We start from the raw sequence: 17,722 nt of genomic DNA, 5'->3' as shown, positions 1-17,722 counted from the left end.
CAGCCTGTGCATTCCTGTCATGTATCTGTTACCCGATACTATATTAATAATGCATGTTTGCTTTTTGTCATAACCCAATATTGGTACTAGCATACAATGCAAGTTTGATGACAGCAATTATTTATCAGTTGTATAAATACTCTGAGAAAAGTAAACAGTATGAGAGAGCACAAATGTATCATAAAGAAAAACTTGAATTCCATGTGAAATCTGAGCACAATTTAAATAACCCTACATTTACTAAATTAGCAGTACAAGAATGGAATTCCCAAGTACAAAGAGAAGAAAAGTTGTAGTTTAAGTTTGTTTATTGTGATAACATTGTTCTGAACATCAATAAACATTGCACTGAAGTGTGGGTTACTGTACCCAAGATAGTCCAGTCTTAATGAAAAATCACTGTATTGGTATGATCACAGATTTGACAATTTTAAACACATGACTTTATTAGTGATTGGGTTGCTTAACAATCAGGTATTCCACATCTTCAACATAAAAATGAAACAAATGGTTCAAGAGTTTTCCCACTCTCAAACCAACATTTTAACTTTCATCTGGAAGTAATTAACACTGTAAAAAAATCCAAACCAATTCCGTTCTATTCAACAGATTTTAACTTTGGAAATGAAAACTTCTTCAGGCAAAAGTGACTCTTTAAAGGCATCTCAGTTTAACTCTGTATTTCTGATGTTGCATTATGAATGTGTCTTTACCATAAACAGACTCAGGAGTTTGCTTCAGAAGTTCCGTAACGGAGTTGACACAAGTGTTAAAACTTCTCCAGTTGAAAAAAAAAAACAACAACAACACAACAACCCCAAAAAGTTTTTGGAGGAGTATACTGGTGATGGGAAGCTAAGGATACACAAGCCAGGACTGCACATGCAATTGTATACTGTTGGGGGTGAGTGCACAACCTTTGAAGTACAGACATGCTTGGTGCAGTAAAAAAATCCCAACAAAATTCCCAGAAATGTGTACCACTTGAATTCCTGATCTTTAAATCATTATAGAAATGGGTAATGTCCAAGTCACTAACAAGTTTTGAATTGCAATGTTCTTTGTTTACTCCCAGATAGGTATCACTGACTCCGCCTCTGACAGGGTGCCAATGCTGAGAGGATCTGCATCTTCAACAACACAGTCTTAACAGGGGGGTGCATGGGCCCACAGACACATGCATGTAGAAGTTCCTCTTTCATAGAAAGAATGATTTTGCTTGTGCTAATTCTAAGTAAGTATCGCACAACTTGCTCTCAAACATTAGTTTCAGGCCATTTCTCTCAACTAAGGTAACAAAGGACAGGCTACTGCATAACTCCTATTTACTCCATATTAATATTGCAGCACAAGCCTACAGTTTGATAGCAATGAGATGTCTTTTATAGAGTCAGTAAAGTGCCCAGCAGTCCAAATTACACAGGTAAGCAGTGACAGGTACAGTGTCCCATATTCTGCCCCTAAACTGGGTTAACAAGCTATCTGAAAAGCTTCAAATACAAGCCAGACTTAGAAAAAGAAAACAAAACAGCCACTCTGCCCTACTCGTATCAGAAATACTCAAGAACACTTTTACATTTTATCAAAAAACAAATATCAAAACTGTAGCTGTTACAGAGCAAAAATATCAAAATCTTTAACTAAGCATTTTTTGGACATCCCTATAATGCAAAAGATCAGGTTAGCAGAATAAGGAGCTCTCTACAACCACACAACCCCCATATTCAGATCAGCTGAAATTATATGCATTTGGAGATACATCTGATACTATTTTTCCTCATACTCATTTACTCATTTTTTTCATTACATTCATTTAACTCAAATGAATATAACCCACTTTAAAATCCACAGCTCATCTTTATGACAATTTCAAAGGATGAATGGGACTGAAGAGAAAAAAGACCAAGTAATAGGAAAAAAAAAAAAAACAAACTAAGAAAGATATGGCCGAAGTTTGGCAACAATCTGTCCTGTTTGGAAACCCATCCCAGTTTCAATAAGCGCTCTTATTTTTCAAAAAGCCATGTAAAAACAGGGCCACTAAGAATAAGCTAAGCATGGTAAAGAAAATTTTGACATCCGCACAGGAGTGTTTCAGGAAAAGCAGCTTCACTCCCTTTATGTAAAATAGAATCTTCAGATAGAATATTTCATCTTGTAATTAAAATACTTTATTATGTTGGACTCTATTTAAAGTATTTAAGTGACTTAAAAGCTCAAATTCCATTGATATTCAAAGCACTTGGTGAGCATGAAAAATTCAGTTTCTAATGAAATCTATTGAATAAAAGGTAAGAAAAACAAGATGAATACATGGGAATGATGTTTGTAAGCTTCTGACAGTAAAAACCCCAACCAAACAAACAAAACAACCCAGTATGAGCAAAATATCCTTTGAGTTGAATCCTGTGAAATCCACTTAAGCACAGAGTAGACTGGTGACAGGACTAAGAGTTTGCTGAAAGAGTCATAGAAAGTCTTGTTCTCGCTGTACAAGAACAAGGATGCCTTTCAGTTCACTGACATGCATGGCACACCATGATGGATAGGTGTGTTTTTTTTTCCACTCTCATACTCCTGCTTTGAAAGAGGGGTTCTCTGTTGATTTTCTTGCCTCCACTCTTCAGTTAATGTTTTATAAGCACAAGAATACACCAGAGTTTTAAAACAGGGGGTTAAAAAAAAAAGTAATTTCATTTACATAGTGGTCTAAAAATGCTACTCCCAAGCAGTTCACCAGCTGTCTAGCTGGTGTTACATCAGAACTGTGCGTTAAGACTACTCAGCCTGATAAAGAAAATATTCCTGGGGGGAGTATGTGTGTGAAACACTCTAAGTGTACTCTTCTGCAAGTAGCGAAACCAAGAGAGCTCCTTTCCCTGCTCCCACTGGTTCTGTGTTGCGCGAGAGCTCACCCCAGAGCCTGGTGAAATTAAGGATGTTGCCACTGAAAGAGTATTTAATGCGAGGCCACAGTAACTCACATAAGGAATGACAGAAAAGACTGTGCCCAGAAAGCCCAGGAATGATGTATCAATGACTTTAGTCCTTAAGCCCTTTGAGCTAGCAGAATGATACATTCTCACCACAGACTTGTCTGAAGGAGGTTAAATGCACTAACTCAGCTTAAAAAGCAGAACTACTTTCGCCTTCAAGTACATTTTGAGAGAAATACTAGCTGCTTTTACAGCTGATAAACACTGGACTTGGAATGCAATTTGTTCACAGGCTCTGACGTGAACCTGAGGAATGACCAGCATGATGTTGATGAATAACCCAAAACGTAAAGGAAAAAAAATACCAACAAAACCAAACCAAAACCAAACCAAACCAAAACAACAACAAAAAAAAAGAAAACAAGACCAAAAAGGTTTTATTCTGCTCTGCAGTATTTAACCATTCTCATACCTGGAATCTCATTGAGCTGCATTTCCTTCCAGCCCCTGAAAACCTGCAATACAGGATTCTGGAAAGATCTGCAGTAGACAATTAAAAAATTAAATAGTTTTTTCAGTATTACAATTCCCTGAATATAATCTGTACATACTTTTACTGGCCTACACAGCAAACACACACGCGTGCATCATCTCTGTGTTGAAAAAGGAAATTAAAATGACAGCTCCCCAACTCTTACAGAAACGTTCAAGATTTTTCTTGATGGAACCCGAACGTGACAAAGTGCAGCCTGAAAACAATAAAAGCCATACAAATATCTGAAGACAACTTTCGTTTTAACAAGCTCATGGAATAGTTGAAACATTGCATATAAAGTAAATCGTAAGCAGAGTTAGTCTGAGTGTGAATTGTACAAGCACAGCCTTGTACATGTGACAAAAGGCATATTTACATTTAAAGAGGAATTTTATGTCTTCAGAGCCTGTCAGGCTAGTAATGCCTACACATTTTCTGTATTTTAGCTGAGAAAGAGCACACAATGGTCTTAGGTTCCGGCTCCTTTCAAAAATTGCCTAATTACCCACCTGAACACTAGACCATGTTTTTTATTAGTAGGTCTGACATTCTATTTGGCAGTTTCCATATGCTTTTTGGCTTCATTTTAGAAGATATACTATTAAGACTAATTAAAAAAAAAAAAAAGAATCTATGTTTACAACAAGGTCTGTATTGATGAAAATGCAAAGTCACAGTTTACCTCAGCTTTAGTCACCCTGAAGCACTTGGGTACCATGAACATCAATGACAGGCCAACTTCAAGTGCCTTAGAACAGGTATATAAAGAGAAGCAATAAAGAAACAAACAAACCTTAGGAAAAAAGAAAGACAGTAGCTTTGCATTTTCTTTGTTTTAAACCAACGGAGTTAAAGTGATTTCTTTAGTAAGACTTATGGTACCAGTATATCAATTAGCATCTTTGTTAAGAAAGTTCTTCACATTTAAACTGAAGTTGAGTAGCTGAATATGAAATTCCATCTCTAGGTGAGAACTGTTTTTCAGGCCAAGTCGTCCATGTTAAGGTCAGGAAGAGGCTCTCTCCAATAGCAAAAGGAGCTGAATTCTGGGCATGGAAATGCAGAACTCTGCTCTTTATTAAGCAGTGGGAACACATATTCCACAAGTTCACTTAGTCTGTAATACCTATATTAAGAAAGAAGAAAGACCATTATTTAACAGTCTAGTCACTGTTCAGCTGTTGCCAAAAAAGAGCTTAAGAAGTCTAGACCATAAAGCTATAGTCAAATATAGTCAAATAAGGCACCACTTCTGCCAGTTTACTGCTCTTGAAAAGTTTCAGTTAAGTATCCAAAGCTGCAAGATTTTCACGTCACATGTAACAGGAGATTGAATCATCATGGTGACAAATGCTCTCATTTCAAAATTCTTTAGCTGAAATAACAAAAGTGATCTTACGAAGATTTGTTTCCCTTAGTCCGTTCTTGGATCAGTTCACCCTTTGGATTCACAGTAAATATTCTGCAGTCTGGAACTCCCACTTGCATGTAGGCATATACATCCTGCAAAAAGCACGAACAAACGCACATGCTTCGGTATTCCCTTATTGAATGTGATGTAACAAACAAACAAAAAAAGCTGATCCTAAAAGCTTACAGTAAAACTATTCCCTTAACAAAATACCCCCTGAACAACAGCCAAAACCCCCAAACCAAACAAAAACACATCAAACATACACACACCAGAACAAAATATTCCTTCTGCACCAAAATGCTTGATTCCCATTCCCAAGCCTGGGACCACAAACATACACAAAACCTGTACCACACAATACCATTTCTTGCGACAACATTTTTCTTACAATACCCTCTCTCTCTAGCTTTAGCAATTACAATAGCATTGAGCTGCACAGAAAATACAGGAACTGTAGGACAGGAAAAAGGATTCAAGACTGAGGAGCACTGAATTAATCTCCTTAGGTTAGAAAGCTGTCAAAACTGTCAAAAAGAATGTGGAAAGGTATCATATATTTAATAAAATTTTAAGAGTACAAACACACCTTTGTAACCTTTCTCATACAAGCAGTTCTAGCAGCATCTAAGGTATCTGCATGTGGGCTTTCCTGATCAGACCCATAAAAGCACCAGTGTCCCATTTCCTTGTTAAAATTTAAATAGACACAAAAAGAAAAGCCCTTTTCTTTTGCTTCCCAAGTACTTCATGCATTTTAACCCTTCAATTAGAAAGGGGCAGACTTACATTGGGCCTGTTTCCAAAAGCAGCATAGAAAGGCTGTTTACTGGGAGCAAACAAATTCTTGATATCATTCAAACATTCGATTTTGAACTTTTCAGGCTTCTTTTCTATCACTTCCCTAAAACAAAATTTCAACAGTCAAATTCTAAATCATGATTTGATAGAGGATATCCTCCTTCCCCCACTTATCTGGTATTTATATTCCCATTACTTCCTGTTGCTAACATTGGTAGTTATACAGACATTGGTCAGTAGTTTTTAAAGAATGATACAAGAAACATAGAACATTCGCTGTTTTCCAACATCCATAGTAAAAAATAGGTAAATAGCCTGTGCTTAGGCTAAGTAAATGGGATGAAATTCCCGTCTGTGAACGAAGTCTGTGAACTGCTTTTGCTGTAGATGACTATCTGAATCAGAGGACCTAATCAAGTACACATAAGCTTGTTACAAGTGCTGTCTCTGACAACAGACTGCAGAAGCCTGTCAGTGGACCCAATGGAAGTTGCTGTCATTGCTAGCCATGAATCAGGTGTTGTTACTAAAAAAACAAAACAAAACACAAAAGCAAAGCCAAAGAGATCTTTCCACTATCAGCTCTTCCCATCAAGAACAGGTAGCCTATGGCTGGTTCAAAAGAGCAACCAAGCTGAACCACAGCTAAACTCCATATTGCTTTTTAACTAGTCATATATGAAGCACTCCCAATATCACAAGATCATTTAGCGTGACAGCCTATATTCCCCACCTTTTCTTCCCTCTATCCAGTGCAGTAGCACTGCATTACAATCTTTGTAGCTGTACTTGAAAAGACAAAATTTTACGTATAGAAACAGAAACTAACATTAATCAGTTATGGACTAGAGGAATGAAGAAAAGGCAAAGTGAGCTGCTGACATTGTGTGTTTCATAGCCAATTCTAACATGCCCACAGAAACAGTAGTATATACTAAAACTGAAATTCAGGCAAAATACATTGTTTAGAAATGATCGCTAGAGGGGCATCAAGTCTCCGCAGTCAATCTAGCATAGAGTGTTAAGTTTGGTTCCAGCTGTAATTGTTAGCATTCCGGATTTTTTTAATCTGTTTCTGAGGTTGGGAGGAATGGATGTATGAAATCCCACATACTTACCGATGAAAGGCAGAAAACAAACTGCTGGGGGACAACATTAGAGGGCCCCTGGGGAGAATTGTTCCTTTGTCATTCACCCAATGTAGGTATCCTCTGGTCATATCTGCCATCCCAATGGCACGGGCAGAACAGTACAGAAACTTGTAGCCATTTCTAGAAAAGAATTATCAATTAGTTAGTTAGGCTATTTGCAGAACTTGTAGCACAGAGTGAAGGATGGATAACAAAGTATTCATCAAGCCCCTTCATTTTTCCTGTAGACTTTGCCACTTCATTTGTTACACTGATTTGTACATAGTTACTGCACACACAAAAGGCTTGATTCAATTTGGCAAGTAATTCCAGCTCCTCTGTTATACACAAAGAAAAAAGTTCAGATATCTCCCAGGGACTGCACGGTGTCACAGACAAAATTTAGCCACAGAATGAAGGCCACAAGAACGAAGGTCAATAATAGATTCTAAACCCCAAATATTTTTGTGGAAAGAAACACTACTACACTTTTAAATGGATCACGAAGTGTTTAACAGTTGATCATCCTGTGATCCCCCTCAATAAGCAAGTATTATTTCTGGCATCACTATACTTTTGGAAAAAAGTTTGCTAAACAAAGGACCAAATCTGAAACGGGAAGAAATATGTAGGTTTACGTTACTGGACATAAATATTGTGAGGCTATATGCCTCTTCGATGAACATTACATTTATATAAGGATGGAGCTCGTAACACTTCTGAACCGAGCAAACACCTCACCACTGCTGCAAGAGGGAAGGTACATGGGCTGCTTCTGTAGGTTCTTGCACATCACAAGGTAAGCCCATTCCGTTGACTAACCCAGAAATGTAAGGAGAAATTAACATTTTGCTGAATTACTTTTCTATTGAATTGAATCAGCTTATGTCAGAAGCAGAGAGTGACAGAAAACAAACCAGGCTACCAACCTTCCCACTGTGGCAGTGGCAAGTTGTTAATTATGCTTATGTCAGAACAAGATCTGTCCTAAGGAGCATTCACTTGAATTTGGTAGCAAACGTGTTAAAACACAAAATATTTATGCGCTGGAAGGACATAGTTTAAGTTTGAATTTATACTGTATCATGTTTGTAATAGACTTTGTGATCAACTCAAGTTGGTGGAAACACACATACGCATGAGTGACTGAATTAATTGTTATTATTGTTCTCTTTTGTAGCCAAAATATTACAGTTTTTACAAACTAAAATGCATAATCAAACATTTGTGAAAGGAACTAGTAAAAGTTGCGGCTTCCATTCCTGTAAAAATATACATCTGGGGAAAGAACTTAGTTTTGATTGTGAATGACAGAAGTAGTTCACTTCCCAACATTCAGACCAACAAACTGTAATAAACTGCATAATTATTAACAACAATCCAATTACCTGCCCATTAATTCCTGAATTCCAGAAAACCCTGATTGTTTCATAGATTACATACTTACTCATTTATGGAATGATAGAGTTTTGCAATGCCCTGATGCGTCCAGTCCTTGCCAAGATGAGGGAGTATATGTCCTAAAGCATCAGACCTAAAAGTGAAATCAGATGGCTGATGCTAAGTATCTGAGTTTTGTTAAAGACAACTACTGATGAATATCATAATGAGTATTTACAGAAATACCTCTACAGAAAGTCCTAATGATTTTAAAAGAGAATTAGTAACTACTCCAGACAGAGCAACTAGGTGCAATACAGCACAAGTCGGTTCCCAAGTTAACCTAGAGCTGATAAATCCGGAGAAGTCTAACTGAAAGGGCAGCAGTCACATGGTAAACATTATCACCTTTTAAAAAACACTTTCTAGTCTGGTGTAAAAGCAAGTACAAATTCAAATCAAAGCAACAAGTTTGGGGTTGTTTTTTCCATTACTGTTAATAAACATTTAAGTCTTCTTAAGTGAAGTTTCTTTATTTTATTTTGAAGAGCAGAATACGATCAATAAAGCAAGATTTAAAAAAAAAAAACAACAAACAAACTGCCCCCCCGTAATAATAATAAAAGATACTTACTTGGTAATTGTTCCATCAATGTCTGATATGATGATTTTATCATTCCAGTTCCAGAGATATATTGTTCCTGCACAGCGGCAAGTCCCTTGATATTGGGTTGTAATACTAAATACAACATCATTAGGGCCATCTCTGAGTTTCAATTTTGCCTTTACAATAAAACAAAATAATTGAAAATGTAACTAACTTGCTCTCTCTATAAGATTTTTAGAATCATAAATGAGCTACAGAAAATGGCTAATATGCTATTCCTCATCTATTTTTATTAACTCATCAAAAAGTGAACCATGATTTAACGCTGACACAGTTTTGCTGACAAGGTCTGTTTTGTAGTCTGGACACATGTATTTGTCCATAGCTCCTATATCTGCTTACAGCAGCAGATATTTAAATCTCTGCTACTGTAATTCTTGGTATTACAGGTGACTTACAGGACTATCGAATGGAACTCCCAGTTTGCTATAGTATGCAACAGTATTTTCTACTTAGTGGATGCTTCCCTCAAAATTCTTCCCTGATAAAGATCATACATATAGACAGTAACAGAACTAACTTGTAAATTAAACTGCAATGAATAAACTGCATACCAATTTAAATGTACATTATTCGACTGTTTAGATCCCAGGATATCCAAATTGCAGAAACCAACAATGTCACCTTTTTTAAACATGTTTATACAGAAGTCTGATTATAGAACTTTGGATTAAAAAAAAAAAAAAAAAAAGAAGAATTTCTTACAAGCACAGATTCTTAAAAACCACAACAGAAAAAAAATATCAAAAATTCCCCACAGCTGCACACACGAGCACAGGAAAACACTTTAAATTTCTTTTCGAATTTTAAATTTATCCATTCCTTTCTGCTACTGCTAGAAAAGCAGGAGAAAGCCCAACTCTTACAATCAGAGTGGAATGTTGAAGCATTCTATGTACTATAAAGGCATGCTACTCACAATTTGGTCCGAAGACAGTCTAAGTGACTTCTTGTAAGATGTAATGCTCCCATGGGTTGGATGCTCTGCTGGGGAAGAATCTATTTTCAGGGATTCCTTCAACTCCTGTGATGCTTCATCACTAGAAGAATCATCTTCTGGAGGTCTAACACAACATCAAACAGAATAAATGTAAGCTACAGAAAATCCTTCTTTAATTGTGTAAGATTCCTTTTCAAGACTAATTTCTGTTTATGATGAGGATTTGCAGCTAGCCTAATAGCACAGATTAACAAAGTCCATGGTTTAGTGAATGCCCAGATAAAGCTAGCATATGCCAATAAGCAAGTGAGACTTGTAAGGCATGCTAGTATTGGTGGAGATCTAATGTCACTATTACTAGCTGGCTCCACACATGATGGGTTTAGTAAAGGCAAAGTGTCAAATGGCCACTAATACTGTGTGGATGAATTAGGTAAACTGCAGGTGAAAAGGGATACGGAATGAGTAACACTGTTTTTGTTCTTTAAAAAAGCTGCCACAGTTACTACATAGTTTAAACTGTGGGTGATAAGTTAGTGGAGTATCTCACCTTTTAAGGCTATTCACAGACTTATCTTTTCTGCTAATTAGAGATTTCAAGATTAAAAGCAGCATTTAATTTCTCTGACGCATTAAATCACAACCTATTTAAGTTTTTTTAAAAAAAAACATTCACTGGTATCTTCATAAAATCATGGGAGAATATACACAATAAATTACCTAGACTGGGACAATTTTGTGCAAAATACCGTTAGTTTTCCACCACAATCTTGAGCAACTTGTGCACTGTAATTAATACTATTTTATTGTTCCAATTATTTTATGTTACAAAAAGTTGCACATGGTTTATATTATTCACAAAGTGTTACGCTTTTACAAGAAAAAAAAAGACAAACAGCATGTCAGAAATAATACCACTGTATTTCAAGAGTAGTGGCTCATTGCTAAGGGTTACCATATATGTCTTTGTTGCTCTGTCAGTTATGTTACTATTTAAGAAGTAAACACAATAGGATTTGAGAAATAATTGTAGTGTATTTGTAGTTCCTACAATGTTTGCCGCCACATTATTTTGCTGAATTGTTTGCTAAACACATCTGGCTCCTCTTCAGTAGTTTAGAGGAAAATGTTTCTTCCCACAGTAAATTCCTAATGAATTCTTCCTTGAAAAAAGATTTAAAAAAAGTCACTATTCAGTCCACTAAATGAGTCTTCAGGCAGGAACACACCTGCTATTAACTTGCTCTTTTATAGTTGCTGGCAGCTCGTTTGCTCTTTGCACCTCAGTTTTCCCCTCTTTTGTCTCTGGTATCTAAAGCAACAGGATAATAAAAAGCATATTGACATTTTAAGTATTTTAAACTGATCCAAGTGAATTCACAGTTCACATTTAAGCAAATAGCTATCAGTATAGTACATAAATTTCATTAAGTCTTAGAATTGCTCATTCCTTATTTAACAAAAGGATGCTTATGAAGAAATGATCCATTATAGCCTTTTTTTTTTTTAATTTCAGGAAACAAAGCTCTGCATGCCAGAAGTTGAAATGTCTAGTTTAACACATTAAAGGAGCTGTCAACCTCCAAGCTTGTAAAATTCACTTGGGGGTGGGGAGGGGAGTAAATTTAAGGTTTAGAAAGCTTAAGTCTAAAATGGGGTGTCTCAGCATAACATTTATTATGCAGTACAGCACCTACAATTTATTTGCATGTACATTCCTAAAACATACTGCAGTGACTGAAGAGTAGCTCTAACAATTACTTATACCTTAGAAGAAAGAATTTGAAGTGTATTGTGCAACAGCTGAACACAAGAAATTCTGCTGAAGCAACTGGTAATCACAAATAAAGATGCGGCACTTAAGACTATACCGAAGCAGCTACAGCCACTGTAATACTGAGTAACTTTCAGCTGGCTATCACCAACACAGGGCTATATGAGCATCATTCTGAGGCACTTTTAACAAATCAGTCTTTTAAGTTAAGAAGAAAAAAAAAATTAAATCCAGATAGGTCTCAGTTACCTGTTTAGTCATGCTTTCTCTCTTGCGCCAGAACCACCACCTTCCAGACTTCTTTGGCATCTTTTCTTTGACCCAAGACTCAACAGTAGCCTAAAAAATCAGGCATGTTCTTCATTTGTATAGAAAAACAAACCAAAGAGATAATCATGTGTAACTACATATAGAGTCTTGAAAAAATTTTACCTGTATCTACTTACCTTAGGCAAGCTCTTCTGAAACACCTGCAAACTCAGGATCATTGGAGCAGCCAATGCCCAGTTATAATACCTGTTTTAAAACATGTTATTGGTAAGATATTACAAAACTACCCTTTTTCGATAAAAATATGCATTTATTGCCAACAACTAATATTAAAGCTCTCTGCAAGCAGAGTTGTTTTAAAATATACAACTCAATACCAGTAGCAGTTGCTGAAAAAAACCTGACTTCAGAGTTAAAGCTAAATTTAATGCAAATATTTAGTTTAGTCTGAGAAACAGATCCATCAAAACCAGAAACTGCAGTGGAAGCTGAGACTTCTACTCACTTTAATGGGTAGATTTTAAATGAGATCTTCTATGACCTAATTACATGACACAGAGAATTTACCTGTTATAAATCCTTATTACCAAATTAGGATTGTCTATGAGTCCAGGGTTTTCAGCAAATTCATGATAAGTAATAATATGTTCCATGAATTTTTCTGCAATAGAAGCAGATTTTAATTAAAAATTAGAATATTAAAATCCCAAGATGTCCAACTCGTTTGTATCTAGAAAATTCTTCCTGTCATTTCAGAGTCTTTGCTGACCTTGCAATATCACTCTCATACGTTAACATGGTCTTCCTGTCAAGAATCTTGTGACTGACTGCTTCCTTAGTTAAGAGGGAAAGGCCTCATAACACTTCAACAGTCATAGTAATAAGAATTACAAAATTAGAAGAGGCAGGATGATGAGGAGGTAGCAAATTAACTTTGAACTTTGGGTTCAAAATTAAACAGGGGAAGTTTAGGTTAAATATAACTTCTTTACTGTGAGGGTGGTGAGGCATTGGAATGGGTTGCCCAAGGAAGTTGTAAAGTCTCCATCCCTGGCAGTGATCAAGGCCAGGCTGGAGGGAGTCCTGGGTGACATGGTTTAGTGCGAGGTGTCCCTGCCCATGGCAGAGGGTTGGAACTAGATGATCTTAAGGTCCTTTCCAACCATAACTATTCTATGATTCTATATATAACTTATTCAACTCACAGCCTGGAAAGAAAGCCATGCTTGCTTTAAAAATTATTATGGCAGGTAGAGGGCCTACATGCTACACTAAAAGAGAAGGGGGAAGGATGTTGTCAGCTTTTCAGGTTTGTTTAATCACTGAATTCTAATAGCATTGTCATGACTACTGACTATGCAAATTTGTAGAAATTCATGATTTAGTTTAAGACTCCTACAAGGAAGACATACTTTTTTTCAAGGAAATCCAATACTACTACCACATTACCAAAAAAGCTGTTCTGAGCTTTTATTAATAAGCATGTAATTTTCACTTGATGCATTAGAGACTGGGTGACCCTAAAAATAGTAATACTAAAAATGTTGCATACGTGTTCATGAACACAATGCATACAACTTCAGCATTAAAATTAACCAGATCATTAAAAAGCATCAGCTGTAAAAAAACCTAAAGGTTAACAAATATTTAGGATAGAAAAATAATAGCGTACAACAGGCTTTTAAAATTGCTTTAAAAAAAAAAAAAGAGGAAAAATTATCAATTAACAAGAATATGAATTAAGAAATTATACAGGACTCAGGAAGTAACTGCACCCAGAAACAAGAACTGTTGGTCAGATATGCAGTATGCAGTGCAAAAAAGGAGCCAAAAAGCTTCTTGAGACATCAAGTGCTCTTGATTGAGGTTAAATTCTGCTACCTCCTCCTGGGAATTTTAGAAAATGAAAGATCATTCATTCCATTTCTGCAACATGAGCATAATACAAAGCCAAAGCTTTGCAAGGTTGAATTGAAGCACTGAATCACAGAATCCTAAGTGTTGGAAGGGACCTCCAAAGATCATCTAGTCCAACCCCCCTGCAAGAGCAGGGTAACCTACAGTACGTCACAAATGAACTTGTCCAGGCGGGCCTTGAATATCTCCAATGCAGGAGACTCCACAACCCCCCTGGGCAACCTGTTCCAGTGCTGTCCTTCTCACGGTAAAGAAGTTTTTCCTGATGTTCACATGGAACCTCCTATGCTCCAGTTTACACCCACTGCCCCTTGTCCTATCACTAGACATCACTGAAAAAAACCTAGCTCCATCATCCTGACACTCACCCTTTACATATTTGTAAACATTGATAAGGTCACCCCTCAGTCTCCTCTTCTCCAAGCTAAAGAGAGCCAGCTCCCTCAGCCTCTCCTCATAAAGGAGATGCTCCACTCCCTTAATCATCTTTGCGGCTCTGCGCTGGACTCTTTCAAGCAATTCCCTGTCCTTCTTGAACTGAGGGGCCCAGAACTGGGCACAATATTCCAGATGCGGCCTCACCAAGGCAGAATAGAGGGGGAGGAGAACCTCTCTTGACCTACTAACCACACCCTTTCTAATACACCCTAGGATGCCATTGGCTTTCTTGGCCACAAAGGCACATTGCTGCTCATGGTCATCCTCCTATCCACCAGGACCCCCAGGTCCCTTTCCCCTTCACTACTTTCCACCAGGTCAGTCCCCAATCTGTACTGGTACATGGGGTTGTTCTTCCCCATATGCAAGACTCTACACTTGCCCTTGTTGAATTTCATCAGGTTTCTCCCCGCCCAACTTTCCAGCCTGTCCAGGTCTTGCTGAATGGCAACACAGCCTTCTGGTGTGTCAGCCACTCCTGCCAATTTAGTATCATCAGCAAATTAATTGAAGCTAATTAATTTGTTGAGCTTTATTACTAGTTATGTTTTACTCTTTCACATACCTTTAGAAATCTCTCCATTTTCATTGAGACCTCCACAAAGTGAAAGTGTAACATCAGGCAAGTCCATAGCAGAGTCAGACATGCACTCTGTACCGCTGTCAGCAGCAGCACTTCCTACTGACTGGGGTGACTGCGAACCGGAAAGGGTATCTGACTCTGTCCACTGTCTGAAGCCTGGATCAGAATCACTAAAAAACAAACACAGAAGTCCACATTTTCCTTAAACATTTCACTTAAAAGCAGAGATTTTCAGTTACAGAATACAGTATAGGACTGCTCAAAAAAATAAAAAATAAAAAAATCTTGCTGCTGCATTCCTTTTGGGCGCTACACCATTTTGCAACATAAATTTAAAACCAACCAAACAAAAACCAGATACAAGCACACCTCCCCAAACCTTTATAATACTGGCAGAGTGACATTTTCCAGTTCTCCTAACATTCCCTTAAACTGGGAAATAATTATGTTTCTCTTGCCTGAAACAAAACTGAATTTAAATGACAAAAAGCTCCTTTACATTCTGTGCTCCTCAATCTTTACCAGAAAGCTACAGAATAAAAGGAAAAAGAACATTGCTTGATGTTTTAGAACACTCTGTTTCGAAGACGTACAACAGAAAAGACAAGTGGCCTTTTAAATTAAAAAAAAAAAAAAATCAGTCATCTAAGATTAGTTATTAGTTTAATCTCAAGTAATGCAGTAAGTGCTGAAAAACTTACAATTGTAGTTTTAATAAACCAATAGACACTCCTTCCTTATTAAGTTGCATTTACACAAAGGTCTGCCTTTGTAAAAAGTTACTTGTAAAAGTTATTCTTTTTAAGAGTATTTTAGCAGTATAAAATGCTTTGATTTTATTATAAAAACCCAAACAAAACAAGAGTGAATTTTGAGACTGAGTTGCCTTGCATGAACATTTTGTGGAATTTCTCATGTTGTGACATTTTTCATATTAAAAAAGTTAGAAGGGATGTACAGGGAATGCAAAAAATAAATTGATGTGTGCTTATCCAGAGCTATCAACGTAGCAAAAGAGAGTACTGCTGCAAATGAAATGTGCACTTTAAACTTACTCCCCCTCTATGCTTGCAGAACACACAAATTCCACAAAGATGAAAGCTCTCAGTAATGACTTCATACATGATCTTTAAATGTGTTTTTTGTCAAATCAGAAAGAAATTTTCACAATGAGAAATAAATACCTACCTAAATGATACCTAAATAACACCTAAATAACAGTAAATCACATTGTGCAACTGCAATATAACCCCAGAGCCATAGGACCTTAATTCAAAATTACCTTTTGGGAAAGTAGAGTGCTGCAACTTCAGGTTCCAAAGCCTTTAGGTCCTCCAAGTAAATATCGTCAGGCCCCTGATGATGACTTCGTTTGTGCACCCCTATTAATTTCAACAATTAAGATTACTCAGATGAAGCTACCATTACAGACACATTAAATACAATCATAATTGTGGATGATTCAGACTTACTTGTAGCATTTATAAATCCAAGAGTTTAATTATATTTTTAATCAGATAAGAGTTTAAATAGGAAAAATTGAAAAGGCACATTTGTATTTTTCCCACTATGGCCTTAAATTTAGTAGATCACACTGAAGGAAAGAATCAACAACTTTATTATATACCTTTCTTTTTTGAAGGAGAGTCAGTTTTTGCTGTTGGCTTTGTTTCTGGTAAAGGGTCCACCAACAGTCTGGAATGATGATCAGCATCTAATGGAAATGGGTCTTGTGGTTCTGTGATTGCAGAAGCAAGAGAATCTTTAACATCCATCTGCTTAAGCAGAGGATGAGTTCTTGGCTCAGGTTTCAGTACTGTACAGACAGAATCTTTCACATCATCATCATCTTCAACTTCATCAGAGCTGAGGATGACCCTAAAATGAGTCTTCTCTGATGGAGTAATGGTAGCGGTTCTGGGATGATCCAGTTTCTCTTTCTTGCTTATCTGAAAAACAAAACTCTAGTCAAATCCTCTCACATAGAATCAGAATAGTTAGGGCTGGAAAGGACCTTAAGATCATCAAGTTCCAACCCCCCTGCTATGGGCAGGGAGGGACACCTCCCACTAAACCATGCCACCCAAGGCTCTGTCCAACTTGGCCTTGAACACAGCCAGGGATGGAGCATTCACAATTCTGATCTAAACATTAAACTTGTACTCCTGGTACAAGTCCTGGTGACAAGAATTTAAACATGTTTTAGCAACATAAACCACGCCTCACCTAATTAGCAAAGTTCCCTGCAACAGAAGCTTCATACTAGGTTATTGACAAGTTAAGTAAAGAAACAGGCATAGGGGAAGTGCTGACTTGATCAAACCACAGCAAAAAAAAAAAAAAAAAAACGAAAAAAAAAGGAAAAAAAAAAAACTGAAAAAAAAGCATCAATTTAGACATACCACGGCTACTGTCACCAGCTGTTAGATAAAAATTTACTGTATCAAGGCAACAATTCCTCTGGAACAAACTGTAAAATAGCCTAAACCAAAGGACTTTAAATCTGTAAAGTTGCTTTCTGCTGTTTCTCACTAAAAATTCAAAACTGTCGGATTTTTACCCTAGGTTTTCTGGAATTTGCTGACCAGCTTTCAAACTCCACATATTCGACTATGTGCCAGCCACAGGGGGGTGCTACTTTCCTGCTTCAGCTGAATTATTCCAAACAGCGTCAGGGAATTCCCAAACCTCTCTTTGGACACAATTTTAGATATGCCCAAACTCAGTTCACAAAGAGAGAAACAACACATAAATTTACCTTGGTCGATTCTGGGAATCCTCCCCATGTCCATTCCATGTGAGATTCAGATCGGAGCAAGCTCTCAGCAGGTTTAACTTCTAGTTCTGAATCACTTTTCGGGCAGACTGGCTCAGAGAAAGGGCTAGCAAATCAACAAGAACAAGAAAAAAAAAAAAGCACTACAGTGTTTAAAATGCATT

The 17,722-nt window shown here is 37.0% G+C and overlaps 1 protein-coding gene across 3 annotated transcripts in view; it reads right to left on the bottom strand.

Annotated features, from left to right (window-relative positions):
• Positions 1-290: 290 nt before the first annotated feature.
• LPIN2 (lipin 2) overlaps positions 291-17,722 on the bottom strand; it is a 44,613-nt gene continuing 27,181 nt past the window's right edge. For 2 of the 3 annotated variants that reach the window (XM_061356391.1, XM_061356390.1), the window contains exons 6-20: positions 17,541-17,664; positions 16,410-16,731; positions 16,065-16,164; positions 14,765-14,952; positions 12,412-12,505; positions 12,021-12,090; positions 11,824-11,913; positions 11,030-11,112; positions 9,780-9,924; positions 8,828-8,976; positions 8,261-8,347; positions 6,802-6,954; positions 5,672-5,786; positions 4,871-4,974; positions 291-4,597 (exon numbers count right to left, since the gene is read on the bottom strand). In XM_061356391.1, the coding sequence (XP_061212375.1) occupies positions 4,453-4,597; positions 4,871-4,974; positions 5,672-5,786; positions 6,802-6,954; positions 8,261-8,347; positions 8,828-8,976; positions 9,780-9,924; positions 11,030-11,112; positions 11,824-11,913; positions 12,021-12,090; positions 12,412-12,505; positions 14,765-14,952; positions 16,065-16,164; positions 16,410-16,731; positions 17,541-17,664 (1,969 nt within the window). In that variant the 3' untranslated portion in view covers positions 291-4,452. The remainder of the gene's footprint in view (positions 4,598-4,870; positions 4,975-5,671; positions 5,787-6,801; positions 6,955-8,260; positions 8,348-8,827; positions 8,977-9,779; positions 9,925-11,029; positions 11,113-11,823; positions 11,914-12,020; positions 12,091-12,411; positions 12,506-14,764; positions 14,953-16,064; positions 16,165-16,409; positions 16,732-17,540; positions 17,665-17,722) is intronic. The other variant, XM_061356392.1, reaches the window with a different exon arrangement.

The sequence above is a fragment of the Neopsephotus bourkii genome, unplaced genomic scaffold (assembly GCF_033783945.1).
Source record: "Neopsephotus bourkii isolate Nb327-2 ecotype Australia unplaced genomic scaffold, CSIRO-AGI_Nbou_v1 NB_846, whole genome shotgun sequence".
Taxonomy (NCBI): domain Eukaryota; kingdom Metazoa; phylum Chordata; class Aves; order Psittaciformes; family Psittacidae; genus Neopsephotus; species Neopsephotus bourkii.
The sequence above is the reverse complement of the archived record's forward strand: the minus strand, read 5'-3'. Positions and strand labels throughout refer to the sequence as shown.